The following is a 13,766-nucleotide window of genomic DNA, read 5'->3' as shown; positions in this document are numbered from 1 at the left end:
AATTGTAGATGACTAGAACCTTGAGCTGTCTGATGTTCCTCTACTTTCTTGTTTAGTTTGCTAATTAAGGTCAATGTTTGAGCCAATAAATTGCCTTTTCTAGTTTCTTTATCTTTCTCGTTCTCTGTCTCCATGTTGTCAATAATTCTAGTTAAAATATAAGAAATTTTTGTTTGTAAACTTTGATAAGCTGCACTTGTATTAGAGTTCTCAAATGATTCAATTTCAGGGCTGATCAATTCCAATTTATCCTTAACTGCCTTGGCGTCTTCATCAAAAGTAAAGGGATACTTTGGATATCTAATGCTATCACCACTCTTCTCCATTTGGAATGCCAATGAGAGTCGGTGTCTCATCTCCTGGACAGTCCCTGTTCCGATACCCCTAACACTCAGAAAATACATTAGCTCATCTTGAGGAAGTCGATTCACGGTAACCTTTCTAGTAGCCATTGTAACCAGATAAACAGATATAAATACCAAAAATTAATATCAATAAAAACAAATATCAAGAATAAAAAAAACAAATCCTTGATATCCTTAAATAAATGCCAATTTTGTTGCACTCGGTCTATGTAGTAAGCTGATAAAAAAAATAGAACAATATAAAAAAAAGTGAGCCCAAAAAAAACAGTCTCTCAAAATAAGCCTTTTAAAATCATAAAGCCTCTTATAATCAAAAGGGCCTCACGTTAGGCGCCAAAAGAATGTGGCGTTATTTTTTTTTAACAAAAGAAAAATTAAAAAACTTAATAAAAACAGAAAGTTTCAGAGCCGGCTAAATCCACTATAAAATTTCTCCTCTATAGATACCCCCTAGCTTTTATACAGTGGAGACGGGGTGGGTTACAGATCTTACGGGAAATAAATTCCCCGGGCGCCACGTAATTTTTTTAATCCACAGAGAAGAGTTGTTCTGATTAAATTACGAAATATTTTTATGTGAAAAATAGATGGATTGCCATTAAAAATAAATAAAAAAAAATTGTGAAAACAAAAATACTATATTAAATTTAAAGTGTGAAATTTACACTATAAGAATTTAAATATATGTATCGAAGTACCTAACAACTTCATAAGAAAAGAAGAATATATTTAAATAATAAAAAAAATAAGCGTTATTATTTTTTTTACGAGAGTAGAGGCTGTGACCAATGAGAATCAATTTAATTACTCACACAAAGTAATAAAAATATTCTCTAAATATAGGCAGAATATTCATTCTAAATTTTCCAACTATAATAAAAAAAATTGCAGTAAACTTGACAAATCTAAATCAAATTACAAAAAAAAAATATATTCATACCAGATATAGCTATATGCGGTTTACATATATCATCATAATATTTAAAAAAAAATCAATACTAAATAGCCAAGTTAGGTTCTTGAGCCTATAGGTTACTTATGCACCATCAGAAACCAAAACCCATCCACTTCTACGCAAGTCGATATCTGTACCCATACATAAAGTGCCCGTATGTAAATGTCGTACGAAGTAGTAGTACTTCGAAGTACGAAGGAGAAAATACAATGGACAAAAAATTCCCCAAAAAAAACCCTAGAACAAAGAAAGAAATATTTTCCTACTTTGCTCTAGAAAAATAAATAGCAGCAATAAAATAAGCAAAGAAAAATAAAGCTAATAACTTGAATTATTAGCATAATTTATAAAAAAAGGGTTTTACGTAATTTATTACAGAATACTATTCCCAACCCTATCAATTGATTTATACCCAGCCCTCAAAGCTGTACTAAAAGCTAAAATTAATTAGGTATCTACGGAAACTGTACATATGTAAAATAATTGTTTTTTTTATTGTTTTATTTAATAGAATAGTTTTTGTTTTAGATTATAAGGTTATTTTTTAAGATTTTTTATTATTAGTTTTAATTGTTTTTTTAGAAATAAGATTTTTAGGTTTTGTTCGTTTTTCGTTATGTTTAGAATTAATATTTTATTTTGGTTTCGGTTATTTTAGGATTAGATTTAATTTTTTTTTATCCATAGTTTTTTTATATTTAGATTTATAGAAATAATGTAATGTTTAATATTTAGTAGTTATGAATTAAATATGGGCACCTCAAATTATGAAATTCGTTTGAAAAGAAAAGTAAAATAGAAACTTACCTTCTGTCTGAAGGGTTTCTTTTTATTCGATTATACTCTGGTATTAATCCCAACAAGTGGAGGTAAAATTCGGTTCCACACAAATCACCTGAAATAATTACCACTAATGGACCCTAATTTATAATCCTATATAATAGATGATTAACGATTTTAATCGAATCAAACTTTTAGGCGTCCATTTTACCATTTCTAACCGAAAAATTGACAACCGTCAAAAATTCAAACAGTTATTTGAAAACTTAAAAGTACTACCAATAATAGTTACTAAAGTTGAAAGTATCTAACAAATAATCATATATAATTTCGTGTATCACTAATCGGAGGCGACTTATTTCGATCGAATTTACAAAATCCCAATATTATTAAAAGAAGAAAAACTCCAAATAACCTACAATCTGTGACCTTCAGTGCATCAAAATTGACAGATAAACAAAATATTGGAAAATCGAAAATATATTTCTAAAATATCCAATATATCAATAAATCAATAAAACTGGACCTATTAGAAAGGTGAGTAATATATACCAAAGCTAAAATTACATAACGACTAATGTTTAGGAGTGTTTATTATCAAAATATTTCAGGTTGAGAGGTTTGTTAACATTTACAAGTTATAAACAAGAAGAAATAAATCCAATCTGCTTGTGAAAATATCAGAAAATGATAAATTTAAAGAGATCTAATGATATATCCAACAGCTTAATATATCCAAAAACTGTAAGGCTACACCGAAGAAATTTTACTCCTATAATTCAAAATATTAACTCGAAGAAACTATGACAAGTTAAATTAGCTTACGTTACAATTTTATTGAGAACTAGATAAGGTAATTATTGGGAAAAGTGGAAATCGTCCGATTTTCACCAAAATTGGTATACACCCTATTTTGAGGTCGTAGATTAAGAATCTGAACTTGTTTCCTGGCGGTCTCTTACCGTTTTTCAGAAAAACGGAAAATTATGTCAACATTGAATTTTTCTTAATTTCCGCTGTATAAAGTAGTAATATCACTATATTTTCATTATATTATAGTTTATCTAAGAGCTGTTCTTGATTGTGGATAGAAAAATACCTAAAATTTTACTGAAAAACACTTTTCTTAATAAAATAAACAGAGAAAATTTCCACCAAAACTGACAAGATTGACACTTGACCGTTCATATATCCTTCTTTCTCTCTCCTATGCAACGAGAGAGACAAATATAATCTAGACCTGATCTAGAAATCTGAAAATTTGCAACGTTGCCATGTCTTGTATTTTTTCGGGGGATTAGGGAGTTTAAATAAAATACGTTTTATTTAATATACTTTTTAATAAAATAAGTACATATTTAATTAAACTACAATAATAATCCAACATTCAATGTAGGTTTTGTTCAACTTCGTCAATAACATTTTTCTAAGAAGTTTATCAATATATAATATTCAAGCTTACATTAATTTTAACATTACAATAGGAGGTGTCTGTTAAGTAGATATCTTAATTAATTAATAGTAATTATGTCAAATAGAAAAAAGTTGCAGTCCAGCAGAGGCCACGTGGAGGCGGGACAAATTTCTGCCAGGAAAGGGATGAGGGTGGGATCATTTCGCTCGCCATTTTCTAGGATATATGAGAGTAGTTGTGGATAGAATAATAAATTGGGTTTGGTTAAGGTTAAGTGGTTTGGGTTTTGGTACAGTTTTTTTGTTTTTTTTGTAAATCATCATTGAATCGTCCACTCTCACAATAAAATAGAGGCATAGTAATCCACCTAAGCGTTTTGCTCCATATTGGCAGAGGGGGGATAGACATTTGAGATATATTCAAAAAATTCGTGGTACATCTCCTGATGTTTGGGTGTTCGAAATTTCCTCCGAAATAAATGTTCCGCCAAATAACCAGGAAAATGATCTTTTGCCCGGCCATATTTAGGAACATTTCCGCGCAGATCCCTCCATGCTCTCTCAATATTTTGCGTGTGTGCTCCAGTGTCTGGATCGACAAAATTTTGGGAGTGGTTTACCGTCAGATGTTGGAAACCTTCATCTGCCAAGCAGTTGTACGATTTCCAACAATCCGATATTATTGTAGTACTCGGTAGTACCCATTCTTGAATAACCGCCAGCAGATGCTCCTTCGACTGTTCTTCAACGGGTACCAAAAAGAGCTTTTTTGATTCCCGTTCGATTCCTCCGAAAATCCATTGACCGTCGATTACTCTACCTCTATATTATATTTTCGTTTGCCCATCTTACATTCGTCGATCTCTACAATAACCCCTGGGCCCTCCACCTTTTGGGAGTTATCAACCAGACAAATTAAGCAAACTTCCCTGCAGAAATTTGTCCAGTTGACAACAGTATCGGACGCCAATTGCAGCTCGACCATCATCCACTCCCGCCCGTGATTATGGGCTAACCAGTAAAACACGAACTTACAAATTGTCTGAATGTCCAAATGCGCCTTCTCAAAAAAAGTTCCCCTCTTTGCCCCAGTTTTAAACGTATATTTAGTCCCCCTTTTTTTAGACAAATACACTGTATTAGTGCAACGAAATCTAAATTTATCGCGTGCGTAAAATTTGTAGGGTACATGGCATCTCGGACAATTTACAGGTTCGATAGAAAATACCCCATGAGAAAATAAAAAATTATTTAGTTTACCCTCATCATTGACTATATTATACATACCTCCGACGTCCAAAGTGGATGCACTTTGGACGTCGGAGGTATGTATAATATAGTATCCGCAGGGCTCCATTGCTAAAAACTTACTTGTCTTCAGTCTCAAAAGCTCTAACTGGACCTCGTGCACATTAATCAATAAAAATCAGTTGGAAAAATCGTTAGAATCTAACGGTTTTTGTCTTGGAATGTATGGGAAAATATTTCCCTTTTCATGAATCTGGTAATCCCAGAGGCGGCGAAAAAAACGCGCTAAATTTAGGTTTAGCATTGGCAACATCGCTTTAAATGTCAGAAACGCATAATCCAACATTTTCAGATTGTTTACAAATTTATTTTAGCAAATTTCCCTCTATTATGCGCTAGAATTGGTAAAAAAGTAACAGAGAAAATAGCAAAAAACACCTGATTTCTGTTTATTGAATACCTAACAAAATATGTGCGAAAATTCCTTAGCCAAAATACGAGAAATTAAGAAAAATTCAATGTTGACATAATTTTCCGTTTTTCTGAAAAACGGTAAGAGACCGCCAGGAAACAAGTTCAGATTCGTAATCTACGACCTCAAAATAGGGTGTATACCAATTTTGGTGAAAATCGGACGATTTCCACTTTTCCCAATAATTACCCTAGATAATTATACTTAGTAAGTTAATCAAACATAGGTAACTAGAAAGAAAATGTATTATTACTATTCATTTTAGGACTAAGTTATTGTCAAAATGAAGAAAATAATCTAAGGAGAAAATGAACCCGTAACAGCTTATCCAAGCGTTTTCCCGAAAGACTAACCGTTTTTTAAATAACAAATATTGTAGTATTTGAGGGGCGTTTTCACCCTCTTGGAATTTGAGATTCGAGAAACCTCTCCTTATCGAACCTCTACACCCCTCAGTCAATCCGTTTGCCAAAAATCAGCTTTAAACGTTAAGCAGTTTAAGCAGAATCGTGATTATTCAATGGTCATATTTTATGAAACACCCTGTATAAATTTATAAAAAAGTTTAAAATATGTAAAACAACAATGTAAAATATACGTGTTTAAGAGTTTTTCCGAAAAACTCACCGGTTTTTTAATAAAAAATATTTTAATATTTGAGGGATAGTTTCACCCCCTTAGAATTCGAGTTTCGAAAAATCCCTTCCTATCGAACCTCTACACCCTAAAGTCAATCTGTTTTGCAACAATCAGCTTTTTACGTCAAGCGCTTTAAGCAGGATCGTGATTAATCAATGACCAGATTTTCCGAAACACCCTGTATACATTTTAAAAAATCTTAAAATATGTAAAAAAACAAAATAAGATATATGTGTTTAAGCGTTTTTTCGGAAACTTGACCGTTTTTTAAATAAAAAATATTGTAATATTTGAAGGGTGGTTTCACCCTCTTGGAACTGGAATTTCGAAAAATCCCTTCTTATCGAACCTCTACACCCTAGAATCAAGCTGTATGCCGAAATTGAGCTTCTTGCGTTGAGTGGTTTGGGCAGGATCGTGATTAAACAGTATGTCAGTCACTTAAGGATTTTATATATTAGTATAGACTCTGGAATATATCAATTTACGAAACCAACCCTTTTGATCCGTGATCCCGAATTAATCAAAACAGTTGCAGTAAAAGATTTCGATCATTTTGTTGATCATAATGCTTGTTGATGTGGATGCTGATCCTCTCATGTGTGCTTCTCAGGTGTACATTTGGTAGCGTTGAGTGGTGAGAAAACCAATTATACTATACTAGTATGCGTAGTACCTATTCATATCTCTGTTTCGTATTGTCTATCGTATATCAGTATAACTTTGTTGCTATCATAAACGATCTTTGTAAAAATTCTTGCTTTTTCTTACGAATGTATACATAATGATTAATTTACTGTATCTTGTTGTGTCCTATTTGCTGATGCTTGTAATTACTAAAGATTTCGTAAATTTTTTCTTGCAAAAAAACCACGATCTGATTGAAGTTGAACTTAAAGAGACATTCACAAGGTATTTTTTTTTTCTTACAGAAATTTTAAGAAAATGGCCTCCAGCAATATCTTTAGACCGTCGTTGCACCAAGCCCTACACAATTAGCCCTCAAAATCCTGGAGGAACAGCATTTCAGATTAGAAAAGGTGATATGCTCTGGGTCCCCGTCCAGGGTATCCACAGGGACCCAGCTTATTATCCTGATCCGGAACAACTAGATCCTGAGCGAGAAAATTCTGCCCTACACCTACATGCCTTTTGGATCAGGTCCTAAAAATTGTATAGGTTCGAGATTTGCTCTTCTGGAAGTGAAAACCTTGTTGGTACATTTGTTGTACCATTTTCAGATCGTTCCAATTGAAAAATCCGTGATTCCGGAGAAGTTGAGCACCTCGGTCGCTCATACAGCTGAAGGCGGGTTTTGGTTTGGACTAAAGAACATTTAGTTAATTAGTAGCTATTTATCAATGTACAGGGACATCATTTTAAGTGTCTCACTCGATTTATAATTTTCCTGTTTGGTATTTAAAGATAGTAGAAAGATTTTCTAATGTAGTTTTTCGCGAGGATGCCGATTCTCTACATCAAAATTTTTGAAAACGTCAATTTTGACAGATACGACGCCATCTTGATTTTTTTTAAATGGAAACCCCCACATATTTTAGCATGGTCCGGTAGACATATTTTAGCTAATTTCAAAAATATATAGTTTAGTGTACTTTGCTCCTACCGTTTTCGATATACAGTGGATTTAAAAATGAATTGTTCCAGAATCATTTTAAGTGTCTCGCCCAATTTAAAATTTTCCTCTTTTCTATTTTAAGATAGTAAAAAGATATTTTAATGTAATTTTTCGCGAGGATGCCGATTTTCTACATTAACATTTTTTAAATCGTCAATTTTGACAGATACTACGCCATCTTGATTTTTTTTAAATGGAAACCCTCACATATTTTAGCATGGTCCGGTAGACAAATTTTAGCTAATTTCAAAAATATATAGTTTAGTATACTTTGCACTTACCGTTTTCGATATACAGTGGATTTAAAAATGAATTGTTCCAGAGTCATTTTAAGTGTCTCACCCAATTTAAAATTTTCCTCTTCTCTATTTTAAGATGGTAATATTTTAATGTAATTTTTCGCGAGGATGCCGATTTTCTACATTAAAATTTTTTAAATCGTCAATTTTGACAGATACGACGCCATCTTGATTTTTTTTAAATGGAAACCCCCACATATTTTAGCATGGTCCGGTAGACATATTTTAGCTAATTTCAAAAATATATAGTTTAGTGTACTTTGCATTTACCGTTTTTTATATACAGGGGGTTGAAATCAAGAATTCCTCTAATTTTTATGTATTTGAATATGAATGCCATTCACTTACAACTGAGTGGTATTTGTATCCAAATGCATGAAATTTACGTAAATTATCTATTATATCTATATATAACTATCTTATGATAAATGACTAGCAGTTTAAAACTAAATTTTCATTTTTTTTATATACAGGGTGGTCCGAACTGTATTCCGGAAACTTCGGCAGCATACTCTGCAGATAAAAATAAGTAAAAAGTTCGTATAAATATATGTCCTACAGTACTTAGTTTCGGAGATACAGGGTGTAGAAGTTTCATTTTTATTTAGATTTTTTCGAATTAATTTCTGAAGTAACGTCAATATTTGGCTGAAAATTCGTGTCTGGGAGTTTTTTGACATGAGAAACTTGATTCTGATGTCAATATGACTCTTATTTGTAGGGGGCGCCACCTACATGTGTTTTAACTGTTTTGAAAAGTAATAACTTTTCGCCCATACCTGTATAAAACTACTGAGTAAAAAAATATACATTTTCTTGACTTTTTACGTAAAAAATATCTCTCGGTAAAAATCGCTACGAGCAACCATTCTCAAGATATTTCGAATGGAAATAGTCAATACATGTCATTATTGACAAAAAAATAAACACGTTGAGTAGATAGATATTTGGCTGAAATAATAAATGTGGGAAATTTTAATTTTTTTAAATTAATTATAAATTTTTCTGCGGAAAAATGATGATAAAACAGTTTCTGTTGACCTTTTGGCAAAAAAACATTTCAAATTTATGATTTCAGACTAGTAACTATTTAGTCCACATGTTTAATATATGTCAATGATGACAGGTATTGATAATTTCGATTCCCAATATCTCGAGAACCCTTACTCGTAACAATTTTTACCAACAGACCTTTTTTACGTAAAAATCGTTATAAATGAACAATTTTTCACTCAGTAGTTTTATAGTACGTATACTCAGTAGTACGGACGAAAAGTTGTTACTCTTCAAAACATTTAAAACACGTGTATGTGGCGCCCCCTAGAAATTGGATTTATATTGACATCAAAATCAAATTTCTCATATCAAAAATCTCCCAGACACCAATTTTCATCACAGTATTTACGTTACTTCACAAATTATTTGGAAAAAATCGAAATAAAAAAGATACTTCTACACCCTGTATCTCCGAAACTAAGCATGTTAGGACATTTATACGAACTTTTTTACTTATTTTTATCTGCAAAATATGCTGCCAAAGTTTCCGGAATCACCCCGTATGTAAAGGTCATATTGAAGAAGAATCAAAGTATAAAAAAATAAAAAAATTTAAGCGTAGTAATTGTCAAATTTGACATTTTCAAGAATTTTAAAATTCGAAAATTGTAAACTGGATGAGTCACTTAAAATAATTCTAAAGATTTCATTTTTAAATGCACTGTATATCGAAAACGGTAAGTTCAAAGTATACTAAACTATATATTTTTGAAATTAGCTAAAATATGTCTACCGGACCATGCTAAAATATGTGGGGGTTTCTATTTAAAAAAAATCAAGATGGCGTCGTATCTGTCAAAATTGACGTTGTAAAAAATTTTAATGTAGAAAATCGGCATCCTCGCGAAAAATTACATTAAAATATCTTTACTATCATTAAAAAATAGAAAAGAGGAAAATTTAAAATTGGGTGAGACACTTAAAATGATTCTGGAACAATTCATTTTAAATCCACTGTATATCGAAATGGTAAGTGCAAAGTATACTAAACTGTATATTTTGAAATTAGCTAAAATATGTCTACCGGAGCATGCTAAAATATGTGGGGTTTCCATTTAAAAAAATCAAGATGGCGTCGTATCTGTCAAAATTGACGATTTAAAAATTTTAATGTAGAAAATCGGCATCCTCGCGAAAAAAATTACATTGAAATATCTTTTTACCATCTTAAAATAGAGAAGAGGAAAATTTTAAATTGGGTGAGACACTTAAAATGATTCTGGAACAATTCATTTTTAAATCCACTGTATATCGAAAACGGTAAGTGCAAAGTATACTAAACTATATATTTTGAAATTAGCTAAAATATGTCTACCGGACTATGCTAAAATGGGGGGTTTCCATTTAAAAAAAATCAAAATGGCGTCGTATCTGTCAAAATTGACGTTTTAAAAAATTTTGGTGTAGAGAATCGGCATCCTCGCAAAAAATTACATTAGGAAATCTTTCTACTATCTTTAAATACCAAACAGGAAAATTATAAATCGAGTGAGACACTTAAAATGATGTCCCTGTACATAAATTTATGTAATACAATAGGTATATTATATGTTATGATTAATATTAGATAATAGATATTGTTTTTAAAAAATAAAAAAATAAATTTTTTACTTTTACTTTTTTCTAATTTTTTTAAATACTTAATTCATTGAATTAATATACGTTTTGTATAAAAATGAAGTATCTTACATGGTAGCATAATAAAAATATGGCTATTTATAAAATTGTGGAAGTGTTTATTACACATTATCAATTTTAATTAAATAGTTTTGTTATTGTTAAGGTACCCAAAACAAAAAAAAGTATCAAGTGTATCGTTGTACTCAGGAGATCGAGTTCTTTTAAAACCTGATATAAAAAGTGCAGGTCCGTACTTAAAAAAAGTTAAGTTGGACTTTGTCTCTCACAAATTATCAGCTAATTTGAAAATCTAAAAATACTATCAGATAGCCCTAATAAAGTGGCTATGAGAATGTGTAATTAGTTTTTTGATTTTCTAAAAAGTAACGAGAGGAAAAAATAAAATTGATTTTCAAAAAAATCCGTTTTTTTAACTCAGCAATCCTTGAAATATGTAAAACTTTCTTGATGGCATCTTGGTGAACATGCCAAGGAGCAACTTTGCTTCAATAAACCATTTTCGATTATGGTTTCCGATATACCAATGCTCGTACCCCGAATTTGTAGCACCCTGTATAGATTATATCTATCACAATGCAAAACATCTTTAATTAACACTTATTTAAACTCCTCGAAAGAGTGTTTCGGTTTTATTATGATAGAGTTGTGTAATTTTCTGTAAAATAACTACCTGAACTTTAGATCCATCCAGACCTAAACTGAATTAAAACCAGTCGAATTCAATACCAATAAAATTAAAAAATAAAATATAAGTAATATTGTTGCCACTTATAAATAAAATGGATTATACTTATCGACAATTTTGAATGAATGGGATCATAGGGTATAATAACAAGATGTGTTTTATTTATTATCTTTATTGCAATCCTACAAATTAATTTATATAGTACCCTTTTCAAAATTTCATATTTTTCACTTATAGATAATTAAACTGATATCGAATACAACAAAGTCTAGAAAAAGAAAATATATTACAGATAACTCTTAATGATACACAACAACTTATTCATAAATGTAATCTTTTGAATCCTGAACAACTGATTTATCAATCTGAACTATCTCAAAACGGTGCAATAACTGTACGCAAAATTTTAATTTCCAAAAGAACGTACCTCATGCCAATACAATTTCCTGGTCCAATACTAAAGGGCAGGTAAGTATAAGGAAATAGTTTGCTTTTATTCTCGTCAGAAAACCGTTCAGGATCCAGTTTTTCTGGATCTGGATAATAATCAGGGTTCATATGGATACTCTGGACAGGGATCCAAATTATTTGACCTCGATCGATGGTAATACGTTATTCTTTTGAATTTGTAGCCTGAACGGTGTAAGATTTTGTGCAGTAACGACCAAGAAGCACTGCTGGAGGCCATTTTCTTAAAATTTCTAACAAAATATAACTTTACTTAATATTCATTCTTTTACTAAAATAAATCCATGTACCTGAAAGAAAGAACCATATCCAAGTATTTCATGTCTGAAATCAGTTCATCTATACTAATATATGAAATCCTTAAGTGACTGACATACTGATTAATCACGATCCTGCTCAAACCACTCAACGTAAGAAGCTCAATTTTGGCATACAGGTTGATTCTAGGGTGTAGAGGTTCGATAAGAAGGGATTTTTAGAAACTCGAATTCTAAGGGGGTGAAACTATCCCTCAAATATTAAAATATTTTTTATTTAAAAACCGGTGAGTTTTTCGGAAAAACTCTTAAACACGTATATTTTATTTTGCTGTTTTACATATTTTAAGATTTTTTAAAAATGTATACAGGGTGTTTCATAAAATATGACCATTGAGTAATCACGGTTCTGCTTAAACTGCCTGACGTTTAAAGCTGATTTTTGGCAAACGGATTGACTGTGGGGTGTAGAGGTTCGATAAGGAGGGGTTTCTCGAATCTCAAATTCCAAGAGGGTGAAAACTCCCCTCAAATATTATAATATTTGTTATTTAAAAAACGGTTAGTCTTTCGGGAAACGGTTGAACAAGCATAATTTATTTGGTTTTTTTACATATTTTGAAATTTTTTAAAAAATCATACAGGGTGTTCCAAAAAGTTGGGTCATTTCTTAACCACGATTCCTGCTTAAACTGCTTGATGTAAAAAGCTTATTTTTAGCAAACGGATTTTTCGAAAGTCAAATTCCAACGAGATGAAACATATAGCGATATAATAATATCGCTATATTGTTTTTTCTCATGCTGACATAAATGTGAGAAAATGTTATCCAGTTTGTATGTTAATGGAAATTCTTGCTTTGCTTTGAGATGATAAACTCCATTACAAATGATTAATTCGACGCGAACGAAGTCGCTGGTACACGCTAGTAAGTAATATTTCCTTTAGTCTTCGTCCAAACACGGTTGATTTCATGCCTTAACTTGCTCTGTATAATTGGATTAATAGCCAGTTCATATGTAGCAAAACAGAGGGCCGTAGATACCGTATCGAAGCCAGCAATGAAGAAAACTAGAGCTTGCGTTGTTATTTTCGCATTTGTGAATTCCCTGTGAGGGTCTTGACTACCTAGAATAGATCATTATTTAAATAATTAATAAAAATTATTGAAAAAATTATTTTACACTGATCCATATCATAATCTAATAAGATATCTGGCTGCTTTTCTACAGGTTTATTTGCTTTTCTCGGTTCTACAAATAAATTGATTAGATCAGGCTAGTTAACCCTTGTTCGTTCCTCATCTTCATTCCTTCTGAGATTATATTGCAAAAGTAATCAAATATCTCTCTTTCAATAAGTCTTACGCCAAAAAACTGTTGAAAAAAGAGGATATAGTAAAACTACGTTATATCCCATACAGCACATCAAATCACATTTACGATGTGTTTACATTATTAGATGTAGACACAGGGTGACACAATTACCCCGATGTAAATATGCTACATTTACACATTGTAGTTCAACACGTATGCACAAAGGTTAAACGTCCGCCTCACAATGTAGCCACAGTATAGCATTTACGTATACACAAAGTAAGGGATACACAGTGTGTCGTAGGATACACAGTGCTTGTGTATTACGTTTAAACTATGTTTACACATTGCAGTTGTGACTACCGTATGTACTATTGTACTACAATGTGTACATTGCAGTTGTGACTACCGTGCGTGTATACGTATGTATTTTGCTTCGTATATACAGGGTCCGGCAATAGTGCGTCGGGCGTCTGTAGCTCCAAGAATAAAAAACTTAAGAATTTTGTTTAAGTGCAAACCTAAAGTATGTACCA

The 13,766-nt window shown here is 31.5% G+C and overlaps 1 protein-coding gene across 1 annotated transcript; it reads right to left on the bottom strand.

The window, feature by feature from the left end:
* Positions 1–11,505: 11,505 nt before the first annotated feature.
* On the bottom strand, positions 11,506–13,325 carry LOC115887790 (cytochrome P450 9e2-like). The gene is made up of 3 exons (XM_030907287.1): positions 13,099–13,325; positions 12,841–13,042; positions 11,506–11,799 (listed from the first exon to the last, which is right to left on the bottom strand). Exons 1-3 carry the CDS (start codon positions 13,106–13,108, stop codon positions 11,565–11,567), a joined length of 447 nt encoding a protein of 148 aa, XP_030763147.1. The 5' UTR covers positions 13,109–13,325; the 3' UTR covers positions 11,506–11,564.
* Between the last annotated feature and the right edge of the window lie 441 nt (positions 13,326–13,766).

The sequence above is a fragment of the Sitophilus oryzae genome, unplaced genomic scaffold (genome assembly GCF_002938485.1).
Source record: "Sitophilus oryzae breed Bouriz unplaced genomic scaffold, Soryzae_2.0 scaffold_637_pilon_pilon, whole genome shotgun sequence".
Taxonomy (NCBI): Eukaryota; Metazoa; Arthropoda; class Insecta; order Coleoptera; family Curculionidae; genus Sitophilus; species Sitophilus oryzae.
This window is presented reverse-complemented; position numbering and strand designations above follow the sequence as displayed.

Bases quoted from the DNA above. Each gene is read 5' to 3' on its own strand.
- LOC115887790 (XM_030907287.1), bottom strand. The intron at 11,800-12,840 runs GCGTGTACCAGC...AAAAGAATAACG, and splicing joins AAAGGAAATATTACTTACTA to TATTACCATCGATCGAGGTC.